The 14,129-nt window shown below is 31.5% G+C and overlaps 2 protein-coding genes across 3 annotated transcripts; both read right to left on the bottom strand.

The window, feature by feature from the left end:
- Positions 1–188: 188 nt before the first annotated feature.
- On the bottom strand, positions 189–5,115 carry LOC122605028 (mitochondrial import inner membrane translocase subunit TIM22-4-like). 2 transcript variants are annotated; one of them, XM_043777896.1, is made up of 4 exons: positions 4,727–5,103; positions 3,539–3,729; positions 2,565–2,637; positions 189–639 (listed from the first exon to the last, which is right to left on the bottom strand). In XM_043777896.1, exons 1-4 carry the CDS (start codon positions 4,905–4,907, stop codon positions 554–556), a joined length of 531 nt encoding a protein of 176 aa, XP_043633831.1. In that variant the 5' UTR covers positions 4,908–5,103; the 3' UTR covers positions 189–553. The 2 variants fall into 2 exon arrangements, with proteins under 2 accessions (XP_043633831.1, XP_043633830.1); XM_043777895.1 differs by lacking the exon at positions 189–639 and adding an exon at positions 2,322–2,460 and having other exon boundaries at positions 4,727–5,115.
- Positions 5,116–11,950: 6,835 nt separating this feature from the next.
- On the bottom strand, positions 11,951–13,927 carry LOC122606136 (mitochondrial import inner membrane translocase subunit TIM22-4-like). Its single transcript, XM_043779097.1, has 3 exons — positions 13,631–13,927; positions 13,206–13,278; positions 11,951–12,275 (listed from the first exon to the last, which is right to left on the bottom strand). Exons 1-3 carry the CDS (start codon positions 13,832–13,834, stop codon positions 12,190–12,192), a joined length of 363 nt encoding a protein of 120 aa, XP_043635032.1. The 5' UTR covers positions 13,835–13,927; the 3' UTR covers positions 11,951–12,189.
- Between the last annotated feature and the right edge of the window lie 202 nt (positions 13,928–14,129).

Below are 14,129 nucleotides of genomic sequence, written 5' to 3'. Positions count from 1 at the left end.
TTATACCCACTCGCTATCCAACAAAAGCAAGTAAACAACCACAAATAGTAACATTTATTACAGTTAAACTAGGATCTTGGCTGCTTTCAGTAACCAATAGTATAAGCAGTGCAAAAAGATGACTGACCTCTCCAAGTTGACCTTATAAGATGGCAATGAAAATCTGATACATTTAACAACTGTAATGGCACCAAAGGTCATGTTTATGACCTGGAAAACTCACATAACAACGCTAACCAATGGTCAAATGTACTTGATGAAAGCCAGTCAATGTTGTTACAAGTAAATACTTCCAAAATTTCCTACTTTTTCTCATCTTACGCAATCTCTAAATCATATGGATGCAAATAAATAGAGGGATGTGAAATATCCCTGCTGATACAAAACCAACAAGTCCCATGAACAGTGGTTGATGGCTATAATAAATCAGAAAAATTTGGAGAAATGGAACAAGCTGTAAGTATCCCTCTTTGCAACCTATGCTATATATTGAGGTAAATGCAAAAGGCTTGTCTTCAAGAAAACCAATTTATTCAAACTTTCTGATGTTTCCTCAGTCGTGTCTGTCCAAAAACTTCTCTATTGCCACAGAAAAAGCAGCAAACCCTGCACAGCCTATGCAAGCTGCCTTCGGACCACCTATAAACCACCAAACCAAAGTTGTCTTTAGGTAAAAACATGGAACATACTATTGCTTTCATGAGACCGATTGTTCTGCTTTCAATGAAACTAAAATAAAAAAAAATCACAGATATACCAATGCATCAAATCAGAACTTCAGTATAGAGCTATTATTAGGCTACAAAAGCATACAAACCGGAATTGCACTTGTACTGCAAGTCTTAACCCTCCAAAGCAAAGTCCAATTTTAATTTCCGACTTTGAAAAAAACAAGTGGATACTGCTTACATTAAAGCATGCAGCTTTTAATAACTGAAAATGTTTTTATTTACTATTTAGGGCATTATGGTAGGAAATATAATTATGTATTTTTTTGCTTCAATCCAAGTATTTTTTATTTATTGATTATAACATTAAGAAACGCACCTCAACTAACATTTTGTGATCTGATTAACAATTAGTATAGAGCAAAGGTATCATCAAGATATATTTGAAAGGTTAACTCACTCCTTGTGATGGAATTAGAAGATTAGGAAAATTTCTGGTTCGTTGTCGATTTATTTGGTTTTGACTAAATTATTATAGGATATTCTCTGTAGATCATGTTTATTATTGTTAGAAGAAAGGTTGTCAAATCGAGATCTAACTGGGGACCGTTTTAGTCTCACCAAAATCTAATCAGAATCAGAAGTTCCTACTCGTATGGTCAAGTTCCTTTCATATGTAAAGTAATTCATTTTAAAAAATTCAAAGACCAAATGTATGACAAATTCAGTAAAAGGTTCAAAGTTAAACATTATAGTAATAGTGCAAAACGACTATAGAGAATTTAGATTACTGAATTAAGCTGTTAGGGATTTAGAATGCCAGTGTTGAAGTCGAGAACATCGTGATATTTACTCTCATGGGCCACTTAATCGGTTAGTCCATTTTCTTTTTTATTTATTCTAACAAAGTTGGTCCGTTCTACAGTAATGCAAGATTGGATCAAATCAGGATCTTACAACCATGAGCCCAAAAAAAGGGATCCCATGAGAGATCGACATGTTTTGGTGAAAAAGTATGGAAATCATAAAATCTTCATATAAAAAATGGAAGCTTGACATCTTTGATTGAGAGACTATTACATATTATATATCTCTAACGTTTATCTATAAAAAGTGTAACATGGTGCAAAGACAAGAAAAAAAAATAGTTATTCTCAGTAGTCAGTATCCAACAGAGACATACAAATGCAAGAAGCTTAAGATACTCAAGATCCAACTATGACAGATATTAGAGGGCAATTTGGAAGTTCACTTAAAACCTACCAAGCAAGTGCAGCCTGTTATCCTAAAAAGTTTCTCTAGACACCTAGTTCATGTTTGAATCTCGCATGTACCATGAACTTTAAGGAAGAAACGTCAAAACATAAGCAGAAAAGAGGTCAATACTTCAGCCAATGAACATTTCTATGAATTATCTCACATGGCCACACCTCTAAATATTTAGCATACCAGTATTTGGTGAACCATCAACCAAGATGTTGTGAGTTCTAATCCCATGGTGGACAAATTTCAAATATGTATGGACATGCATGAATATTGCCTTACAAAATAATTCAGACATCATAAATTGAAGTTCAGAGAAATATCACTGTTTGTTTTGACGTTTAAACACATTTGGTATCTAAAACTTAGATATGAGTTATTTCAAATGAAATGGTTGACAAAATGTAACACACAATCAAAGCTTGACTTCATACATCAGTATGTTCGGTACAATTGTTATCTCTACTATGCAATATACGGAGTACATATTTAGTTACCAGCCAACTTAAAATCCCAGGAAACAATCCTTCTATTCAACCAAGTCACATGAAATTAAACAACAGTACAGCATCAGCCAACTTAAAATCCTAGGAAACAATATGCTACAGATAATCACAGTTAGAAAACAGTTACCTCTTGCAGACATCACACCCCCGGTCACACATCCTCCTGCAACTGTGTTGGTGATGTCATGTTTTGCTCGTGCCTTTAAGAGAACAATTAAATATTAGTACCCAAAACTATCAAAGTTCTTACGGAAACAAAACAATAAAGAAAAACATAGGAGCTTAAGCCATATAAACCAATAAACATCAGGGGAGATAGTTATTGAACTGAAACTTTGTAGCAATACCCTCTGATGAGATGCTTTGAAAAAATTTGTATGCTAAGCATTGAGAAAAAAAAAAAGAAAAGCAGCACCCATCGGCAAGTAAGACCAAACTAATTAAGCCTGAATTTGAAAGAGAGGACTTCAAAGTTCAAAAAACGATTATATTTGGAAAAGATATACCATATCCACCACTTTCGTGAATATGGCAAACTCATTTTCATACACATTTATAGCTACATCTTGGTAAATCAATCCGTTAAAGGTTAGTCAGACCAAGAAACTAAATTTATGATATAACATTTGTAACAACTACAGAAGACAAGTATGCAAAAAATGAGTAGCTGGGGGATTTATTATCATTTTATTACAAAATCCCGGGTTTGCCTATCACCCTTACAAATCACATGATTTAGATATTAAAAAAGACGAGACTTAGTGTATAACTTTTCCTTAAGAATGTGTCTCTTGGAAACAATACAAAAATTTTAAATGTCAACCTTTCGAAGGAGTTTCAATCGGTGTTATCGCAAATGGAATGAAACTTAAGTTACTGCCCTTTATTGTCTATTCTTACAAAAGAAGACATGCAATAAACAGTGTAAAATCTTAATCACGAACAAGATGCAGGTAGTGAACACCTATTTACTATTCCGACAATGGGGGTGCTATATCTTTTACTGATACAGTCAGTGTGATAGCTGTACTACATAATAAAAAAAGAACCAATGGATAACAGGTAAAAAAGGAGAAACATATTACAGAATAAGGATCTTGCCTTTTCAACAACGCATTCAGCAGCAGAGAAAACAAATCCCATAACAGCAAACGTTTTACAGGAACCCCAGCTCCTTGCACCCATCTGCCTGGCAGTAAACTTAATCTGCTGCATACTAGTCATCTTATCATCCGTTATCGGATTGTCCAATGCACCAAGAAACAACCCCATAGCCACCCCAAGTGCACCTCCTGCACCATTCATCACAAACCAAAGTTACATAAAAGCAGATGATCTTAGTTTGTCTTAATTAACCTATATACAATATGCATTCAGTTCAAAGATTTGGAACCAGACCTAAAAATTATGAACCAAATTGCTTATAAAACGAATTTTAAACATCGAAATGCAGGTGCAGTGCATGAAGCATCTTTGAAAGCTGGAGCTGGTTTTTATTTTTGTACGAGGTTGTAGCTTTGGCTTCAGTAAATCTTATGTCCTCATGGTTCATAGTCTGTAATGACTGGTTTTTTACACACTTACTACGAAAAAAAATCAAAGTGCTAGCTGTAACTTTGGTGGGAACACAAAATCATGGATTCCATACCACGAAAGATTACCACTCAATTGTCAGTTTGAGACCACTCTAACCAATCTTTGGTTTTAAAATACAAAATTGATAATTAATGTATGTGGCCTAAACTGTATTCCCCTTTTCAAGACTTTTTCCCTACCCAGCTCAAGATGATCCAGTGAGATTCAAACCCGGGTCACTTTTGAGGCCTCATGACACCTTACCACTAGGCCACCTTAGAGATGATTTGCCTTATTCCTCATAAAAACTACTACAAGTAGCTACGAAAAAAGGAATCTTGTTTGGTTGGTTGTAAACTCGTACAAAAATTAAGTATAACTTAAAGATTATGCAACAAATGATAGGATCAAACTACACCTACCAATTGCCATTGCCTTATTCCCCATCAAAACTACTAAAAAAGTAACCTTTTTTTCTGCTTGGTTACTACAACAACAAAATACACAATACCCATTCCAACATATATAAACTAAAAGGACTCACATATATAAATTTGGGTCACAAATTATTTAAAAAAACATAAATATTATGCAACAAATACAAGAATCAAGCAACACCCACAAATTCCCATTGCCTAAAACCTCATAAAGACTATTAAAAATAAAATCTTGAAGGGCCAAAAATGAATGATATAATTGAATAAAAAAACAAACCCATCACGCCGCTCACAACGCTGCGAACAGCACAATTGTTCCAAACATCCTGGGCTTTTACTTCTTCAGCTGTCGGCAGTCTAATTGGCTCTATTAATTTTTCTGCACTTTCATTTGGATTTACAGCAGGTGGGTCTATTATCTTTTCTGCAATATCATGGGTGGATGAACCTTCATTCATGGTTTATGAATATATATATATATATATATATATGAGTGTGTGTGTGTGTATGAATACGGCGGAAAAGGGTGGCCGAAAAACCGATTACGGCGGAGGAGTTTTATGGGTTTTGGAGGGAGCTCATGATTTGATGGTGAGGGTTTCCCTTTTTACTGTCTTTTCTGTTTTACTAGAGGAAATATACTGCTCGTATGTGGTTTAAATAATTGGCAGTTTGGTTCTAGAATGTTTTTAAAAGATTTTAAAAAAAATTTTAAAAGAAAAATTGAAATTTAAAAGAATTAGATTGAAAATGACTGAATTCAAGGGATTTAATTAAAGGAATCCGAATTCGACTATAGAAAATAACTAGATTTTATATACACGGACTTTATAACATTATTAATATTAGATCCATGTAACTCATAAAATCTTTTAAGTATAAAGTTGAAAATCTACGCCAAAACTAAATGTTCAATTTCAAGAATGTTAGCAAATAAAAAGGAAGATAATGTAATAAAAGAACGGTAAAAGCATATATTTTCATTCATCATTTCAAAATTTGTTTACTCAAGATTTATAGACAAAAGGGAAAATTTTATTTTGGTCAAGAGAAAACATGAATAGTCAATCGAACTTAAATCCTTACCCTGGATATACAGAACCATATTGGTTTGAGTTTGAGATTGGATTAATATAAAGCATGAAAACTGAATCGTGACCCTGTTAACAAATCATAATAGTTGATTTTGGGATAATGAATGTGTTTACTTTCGTCAAAATGTCAAATACATTGAATATGAATGTTATAGGTGTTTACCATAGAGATGATGTTTTTATATGCTTTATTTGCTAAATGTGTCATGACAATTGCTATAATTTGTTTTTGAATAAAATTGATAATTTTTAATATATATCAACCTAACAAATCAACTTAATAATTAACCGAAAGCCTTTATCATATGACAAGTGTAATCTACTCATTTTCTCTTTCAATCTTTTCCTCTGATTATCTCATATGTCATCTTTATATTATTAGGTTGATTATTAGGTTCATTGATTAAGCTAGTTGATCATTTTCCTTTTTAAAATTAAGTTTTTTTGGTTTTCTAAGATAGATATTTGTAAGTATATGATATCCCCAAAGTTACTGCTTCATATTATGTTTTTTATTCTTTGTTATTACTTTCTTTAATAAAGCAAATGGATGTGAACAGTGTTTCTTTTGTCTTCATATGTATTTTTAGTATAAATAAAAGATATACAAATTATATACAAAGTTCTATATTTGGTCTAGTGGAAGGCATGCCATTTATTAAAGGAGAGATCCCTAGTTTGAAACTGGGCACAACCCCTTTATAGTTTTGCTTTTGTTTTCTTCCAGTTTTTTTAATATTCATTTTAGCCCTTCATAATTTTACATGCTCACCCTGAAGTTTTACATTTGATTATAGTATTGTATAAAGTTTTGGTTTTAGATACATAATTTCATTTAATTATATATATATGACTACCATAGCCAAGAGAAAAAATTATTTTAAGAGTGGATCTTGACCATTGTAAATCTAAAGAAAACTAATCTAAGCCATTGAAATAAAAAGTCAAAGTCATAGTTTTATATATATAGAAACTTGGTAAATTATATACAACTTTTACTACATATGCATACACATTCCTGTTTAATCTACGTGATTGAACATTAAATATAGAATGACAAATACAATATTAAAAATTAAAAGTTAAATACCCAAACATGGAAAGGTTTAAATTCTATTATACATAACACCGAGAGGCAAGAATGACAACCAAAAGTATACGGAAAAAGAAACTAAAAAATTTTCATTGTGCTTTACTCAAACATTCTTAATTAATATAGAATCTTTATAAATGGGTAAGGATTTGATAATTTCCACTATAAAAATTACAAACCTTTACTCTTCATTTGAATACATCATAAGTTTCAAGCAACAATGAGATTATAATGTGTTTTTACATTTATATTTTTCCATATGACATTGCTTTAACTATATATATATATATATATGATAGAGATCAAATGAGAAGGTACCATAAAGAGTGAAGAGAGAGAAAGTTCGTTTTTTATTTTTTTTTAGCTTTAACTTTTTTTCCTTTTTATTTTTTTTAGAGATCAAATGACATTGCTTTAACTTTTTTTCCTTTTTTCACTTTTTTCATTCCCTCTTTAATTAACCAATTTCATATAAAAAATTTTAAAATTTTTAAAAAATATATTTTTTTTCCAAAAAGGCGTAGCCCGTAAGCTATAGACGAAGTCTCTCAGACCCATGATAGCTAAGGGCGAAGCCCGTTAAGTAGATCACCCCATCACCAATCACCCCCTATGACCTATCAGCCTCTATGACCTATCACTCCTACCAGCTACCCCTTATTAATATCCTTAAGGGCGAAGCCCGTACCGTACCGTACCCTTACATGTATAACTCACTAACTTGGGTTAGAATTTTTTTTATTTATTTTAAAATTTTTTTTTTTATGGATTGAATTAGTTAAAACAAGAATGAAAAAAGTGAAAAAAATGAAAAAAAATAAAAAAAAAAAAACAAGCTAAAAAAAATATAAAAAAACGGACTTTCTCTCTTTTCTTTCCTTAAAGAACCTTCTCTCTGGATTTTTACCATATATATATATATATATATATATATGTTGTCGTACATGTTTTCTATAAAACGTTCAAGACATCGATCACGTCAAGAATGAAAAGAAAAATGAATTTGCATGTGACTTAAATGAAGTTCGTCGTCTTGAATGAATTGTAACTAATAATGTTTAGTAAAATAATTAATTATGATTCTTTTTTTATCATTTATCTTTGTAGGATGAGGTTGATAGTGTACGAAAGACAATCTCAAGAACAAGAATCTCATAGTCCTAATTTATTATGTTATTTAATAAAGCTGATTATTCTTTCATTTACATTGTTGTAAGTTCGTATTTTTGAATACTTTAATTGTCAATTGATCAACTTTTAGAAGTTTTAACATCAGTATTTGTTATGCTTCAATTTTTTATACATTTTTTTATAATCTTCGCAGTTCAGGTTTCAAGAAATATTTAGAGATGCATTGCTATTTTGTGTTTCTTTTTCCAAATAATGTAATTGTAATTGTACTTTTGTTATGTCATTAAGCATTTTGCTTAATGACTTTATTTGTAATAATATTACGCAGCTCTAGAAAGAAATTATGTCACATACATCTAATCTATTAACTTTTATATTTTTTTCAACCAAAAATGGTATGAATATAAACTATTGTAAATATGATTTTAGATAACACTTTGAAAGTTACAAATCAAAGAATTTTCATTACAATTTAATTTATGTAATATGTATTCAGATTATTTTTATTTTGTTTTTAAGTATTGAACGTTTCCAAAATTTGATACATTTGATATTAACAGATAATTCTATAAGAAAAAGATACACATATGTACGAACTTTATTAAATCATGCTAAATCTTTATAGCTACATGAGTTTATGTTGTTTTTGAGTTTATAATTTTGCATTATAGATGAAAATAAAATTTATGTGAAAGAAAATAAATAACTAATTCAAAAGTTCATGCTAATTAATACTGAAATCAACTTTCACTTTTTATTCTTCTTATTATTATTTTTAATGATAATTGTGTTATTGTTATTTAGACAAGTTTCCTAATGGTAATTACCTGAAACTATTAAAATATTTTAAATAAAATTAACTAAATATATATAACCCAGTTAATAATCAATAATACTATTAATCTTATGTGGAAGATCTTAGTTGATATCAAGTTTTAATACCCACAATAAAAAGACAATAAATTTGGATTTTGAAAAGAATAATCAAGTACAAAATAAATAAAAAAAAATCCGAATCCACAATTCAGGCAAGTTTATATCAATTTCCTTTCCGAATCATGATAAATGCCCAATCTTCATTAATATCATATCTAAGTCTAGAAATGATAAATATACATGCGTCCGATGGGAAATGTGATACTCGAACTCATTCTAACTGGGGAATCTCCAAGTTGACCAAAGGATAGGCACGGGTATAAAGATGTAATTTCATTGGTGGGGATGGAGACAAAGATGGAAAACAATAGATCCCCTATTTCTCATACCCGAACCCGAATAATTATATATATTTAATAAAATCACATTATGGTTTTTAAATTCACATTATAAAAAGGTTGAATTACATCTTTAATAGGGAGTATAGATAATTCCTGTTGAAAGTTAGTCCAAAAACCTTTCTAAAATCATAAGAAAATGACATCTAGATTTCACTAATTCTCTTTACAAATTTTACCTTTTCTCCTTGTTATCATCAAATAGTAAGGAGAATTTTTAGGTCATTAGTAATTTAAGAGGATTTATTATTTTTTTAATTTTTTAATAAGTAGTATAGATTATATATGGAGAAGGATGAGATGTAATATCTTTATCCCTACTTAATTATTTTCATATTCTACAAATGTTTTCTTATTCTACTAGGCATAAAGATCATATTTTTGACATGTCTCCGGACTTCAACCAATTGACCGGTTATAACAAAATGACCAAGTATCATGTATGTGAAGCATAAAGATCATATTTTTGACATATGTCTCCAGACTTCAACAAATTGACCAGTCATTAACAAAATGACAAGTATCATGTATGTGAAGCAATAATATGACTTTCTGTTTTCATTTCATGTCACTTTATATTCCCATTATTATCAAACTTTTTTTAAAAGAATTTAACTTTTCATATTTAAATTTAATACCAAACGATATATGCAATCAAAACAAAACAAATAATATAAAAAAAATTAACCCCACCTCCATCTTAACTTATTTCACCTAAATAAATTCATTTATCTTCACTTTTTCATCAACCTTTTTAACTATTCACATATATGTTTTTTTTCCCACATATCTTTTCCTCCTATCCTTAAAGACGTTTCAAGATGATTTGGTAAAATGAATGGGTGAAGCAAACTAGTTGAAAGGGATCATCGGGATGAAATGAGGTTAATGGGTCTTTTCCATTGTAATTTTCTTTTATCGTTTTGTTTTATACTGATTGAGTATATTGTCATGTTGTATGGTATAGTGCGATACTAAATTTATAGATACAGGAAATGGAAAAGGAGAAGGGGTGAGAAAGTAGGATGATAATTCCCTCAAGTTATTCCTCTAACTTGAGTTAAGTTAGGTAAATATTAACCCTTGGATAATCTCCACCCGAGAAAGTAACGATGAGATGACAAAAAAAATTTATAAATGAAAAGGGTAAACATACATGATAAAAATAAAATAAAATTTAAAGCGTTAATAAATTTATTTACTTATTTTAGGTTATACACAATTATTTACTTTGAAGAAAGATAAATGTTTTATATTTTATTCATCAATTTATCAATTAGACAAAAAACATCATTTTTTTTTCCTCAAAATTTTACTTTTATCATTATCCCATTTATTTAACTCATTTGTTTAAATGATTGCAATTTCAGATCCAACTAACCGTTACCAGTTAACAACTCCTAGTTATTGTACTCGTTAGTATTGCCAAACATGCTTTTAGTGATCTTTGATGTAAATAAATGATTACGTATTCTGTTATATTCCTACAAATGTGATCTCCATTACTGATGGAGAAATCCTGTTCGGGAACAAAGCTCTCAAATTCCATTCAGGTCCTTAGTTACAGTCGAATCGCGAGCAAATGTCTACACTGCTAGCGAAGCTCTACGACAGAGCATTTCCATTATTTCAACTATAGAACCAACCGCATTCTAAACACGTCAAACATATTTCTTATCTATTGCACAGTAAAACCGTGCTCAAAAATAATTCATTAGTAATCCAATTGTGCAATTTGTTATCACAAGCTTCATTTAGATGTTGAGCTTTAATCATATTTAATTGAATAGATGTAATTGGCTAACTAAATAAGGTGTGTAATACAAAATGCAACCATTTTCATTATCACACTCGACTTACCATTTCCAACATTCATGAATGTATATATAGATGCAACCATTTGGAAACAGATCATCATCAACATCATGATAATCGTTTGGAGACTCTAGCTTCCCTTTTGGCAGTTCACGTATAGTCCACAAAAACCGGTACCCAAAAGTCTCTAAATCAGTTGCTATCTTTCTCGCTTGAACCCGGTTCAAAGGTCATTTTAATGATCCATAAAACTTACATAACGCTAATCAGTGGTCAAATCTGTTGGAGTACCATTCAAGAAAACAACATTTTATTGATGATCAAATTCGAATTACAACAATATTACAAAGAAATTAACTACAAACTATTCAATACAAGAAAGTAAATGAAACAGAAATAAAGAACATAAAAGAAGGCAAAACGGGCTGAGGGTTCTGTTAAACAGAGGGCCCTTAAAACTGATTTCGGGCTACCCAAGTAAACCCGTCAGTTTCCCAGGGTACAACAGCCAAAGCAGTAAGTACTGCCGGAGTAAACCACAACCTAGAATTTACCTTCAAGAACTTCTTGAAGTGAAGTGAAAGAGAAAGAGTTTGATTGATGATCCAAATTGAAAGTGTTTTTGTTCATGTTGTTAATCTGATATATCAGATTTTTCTTTTTAAGTGGAAGACACATGTTAACTAATGAAGCTTAACAACACGTCAACACCTTAACAACATGTGTCACTTGCTGAACTATAGCAAGTGTTGTTCCAGGTGTTAAACCAGGAACAAATCAACCCATTTAAGCCATAACAACTACACTCTTGAGCCATACAGCCACCTACTGAGCCATGGAAGCCATAATCGAGCTAACCAAAAATAAAGACAGCTCAATAGTGTAGTTGTTAAGTGCAAAGTGCGCCACTAAAACGCCACATTACGCTTCATCGCCCACGACCCCGACCCCAGGCGTGGGCGCGTCGGGTGCCCCGCACCTCCTAGCCCATTTGGGGTGTAGCTCCTTATAAGGAATTATAATTCCTCCAACATTTGAAAGCCAGTCAATGTCGTTAAAGGTATATATTTCCAACATTTGCCGGCTCTTTCTCATCTTACACAATCTCTAAATCATGTGATGCAACAAAACTGAGGGATGTCAAATATCCCTGCTGATACAAAACCGACTAGTCCCATGAACAGTGGTTGATTGCTATAATAAAATGGAAATTTTGAGAAAACAGAACAAGCTATATCTATCCCTCTTGTATCACAACCTATGCTATATTGTAGGTAAATACAAAAGACTTGTCTTCAAGAAAACCAATTTCTTTGAAGTTTCTGATGTTTTCTCATTCGTGTCTGTCCAAAAGCTTCTCTAACGCCACAGAAAAAGCAGCAAACCCTGCACAGCCTACGCAAGCTGCCTGCGGTCCACCTATCAACCACCAAACCAAAGTTGTCTTTAGGTAAAAACATGGAACACACTACTGCTTTCATAAAACCGATAGTTCTGCTTTCAATGAAATTAAAAAGAATCAAACTGAAAAAAATCAAAGCATAAAAACCCGGGTTGAGTACAGAGCTATTACTAGGCTACAAAAGCATACAAACTATGTTACACTTTTACTGCAAGTCTTACAAACTATAAATAATGGAAGCTTACCATATATGATTGAGAGACTATTACATCTTCTTAGATTACATATCTCTAATGCTAATTAAAACTTTACATTACAAATATCGAAATCATAAATCCCTGTTTGTTTTGAAGTTTAAAACCTTTGGTATCTAAAACTTAGACATAAGCTATTTATGAAAGGGGAAATGTTAGATAAAACATGCAGTACCTATTTTAGGTAAAGTAAGGGGGATTATGTAAAATTCAGGGGGAAGTTATGTAAATTTCAGGGGGCTATGTATGTTTATCAAATTCAAAGGTTTAATTTGTAACTTTTTTTAAAGTGGCAATACCTAAGCTTAGGTAAAGTCTGCAGTACGGATCATTTTCCCTTTATGAAATGGCTGACAAAAGGTAACACACAATCAAAGCTTAACTTCAAACATCAATATGTTTGGTTCATGATACTCGTATTAAACAATTGTTATCTCTACTATGCAATATACAGTGTACATAGTTATAAAAATAACACGTCTAATGTATCAGGTTGTACACAGTTTCTCACAAATCCTCGTATTCTTTTTTTTTTTGTTTGTTTGAAGTGAAAATTTCATTCACACCAAATAAAAATAAACCAATTACAACAAATCCTCATATTCAACCAATTAAACAAAAGTATGGCTATCAGCTAATTTAAAATCCAAAGAAACAATATGCTACAGACAATCACAGTTAGAAGATAGTTACCTCTTGCAGACGTCACAGCCCCGGTCACACATCCTGCTGCAACTGTGTTGGTGATGTCATGTTTTGCTCGTGCCTTTAAGAGAACAATCAAATGTTAGTACCAAAAACTATCAAAGTTTAAGGAAACAAAGCAACAAATATAAACATAGGAGATTAAGCCATATTAATCAATAAGTAGCAGGAGTTGGTTATTGAACTGAAACATTGTGACAATACCCATCTGATACTGAAAAAGACAAGGCTTTAGTGTAGAATATTTCCTTAAAAATTGTGTCTCTTGGAAGCAATACAAATGTTTTAAAATGGGGTTCCAGATCTTTTAACACTACAGTCAGTGTGATAGATGAACTACATAATTCAAAAAAGAATTAATGGATATCAGGTTAAAAGGAGAAATTAAACAAATTACAGAATAAGGATCTTGCCTTTTCAACAACACATTCAGCAGCAGAGAAAACAATTCCCATAACAGCAAACATTTTACAGTGACCCCAGCCCCTTGCACCCATCTGCCTGGCAGTAAACTTAATCTGCTGTCCAAAAGTCATATTACTGTCCGTTATCGGATTGTGCAATGCACCAGCAAACAACCCCCAAGCCACCCCCATTACACCTCCTGCACCATTCATCACAAACCAAAGTTACATAAAAGCAGATGATCTCATTTTGTCTTAATTAACAACCTATGTACAATATGCATTAGATCAGTTCAATGATTTGGAGCAAGAACTCAAACTTTTTAACCATATTTGCTTTAAAAAAATTGAAATTATAACATCAAATTCAGTTAAGCTTATATGTCCATGGTTCATGGAACGAAAGGTTTTTTCCACACTTAGTACAAAAAAAAAAGCGTGTAATTTTGGTAGGAACACAAAATCATGGATTTCGTATCACGAAAGCTTACCACCCAATTATCAATGT

Source organism: Erigeron canadensis, chromosome 6, assembly GCF_010389155.1.
Source record: "Erigeron canadensis isolate Cc75 chromosome 6, C_canadensis_v1, whole genome shotgun sequence".
NCBI classification, from domain to species: Eukaryota; Viridiplantae; Streptophyta; class Magnoliopsida; order Asterales; family Asteraceae; genus Erigeron; species Erigeron canadensis.
Note: the sequence above shows the minus strand (reverse complement) of the source record. Positions and strands in the feature narration are given on the sequence as shown.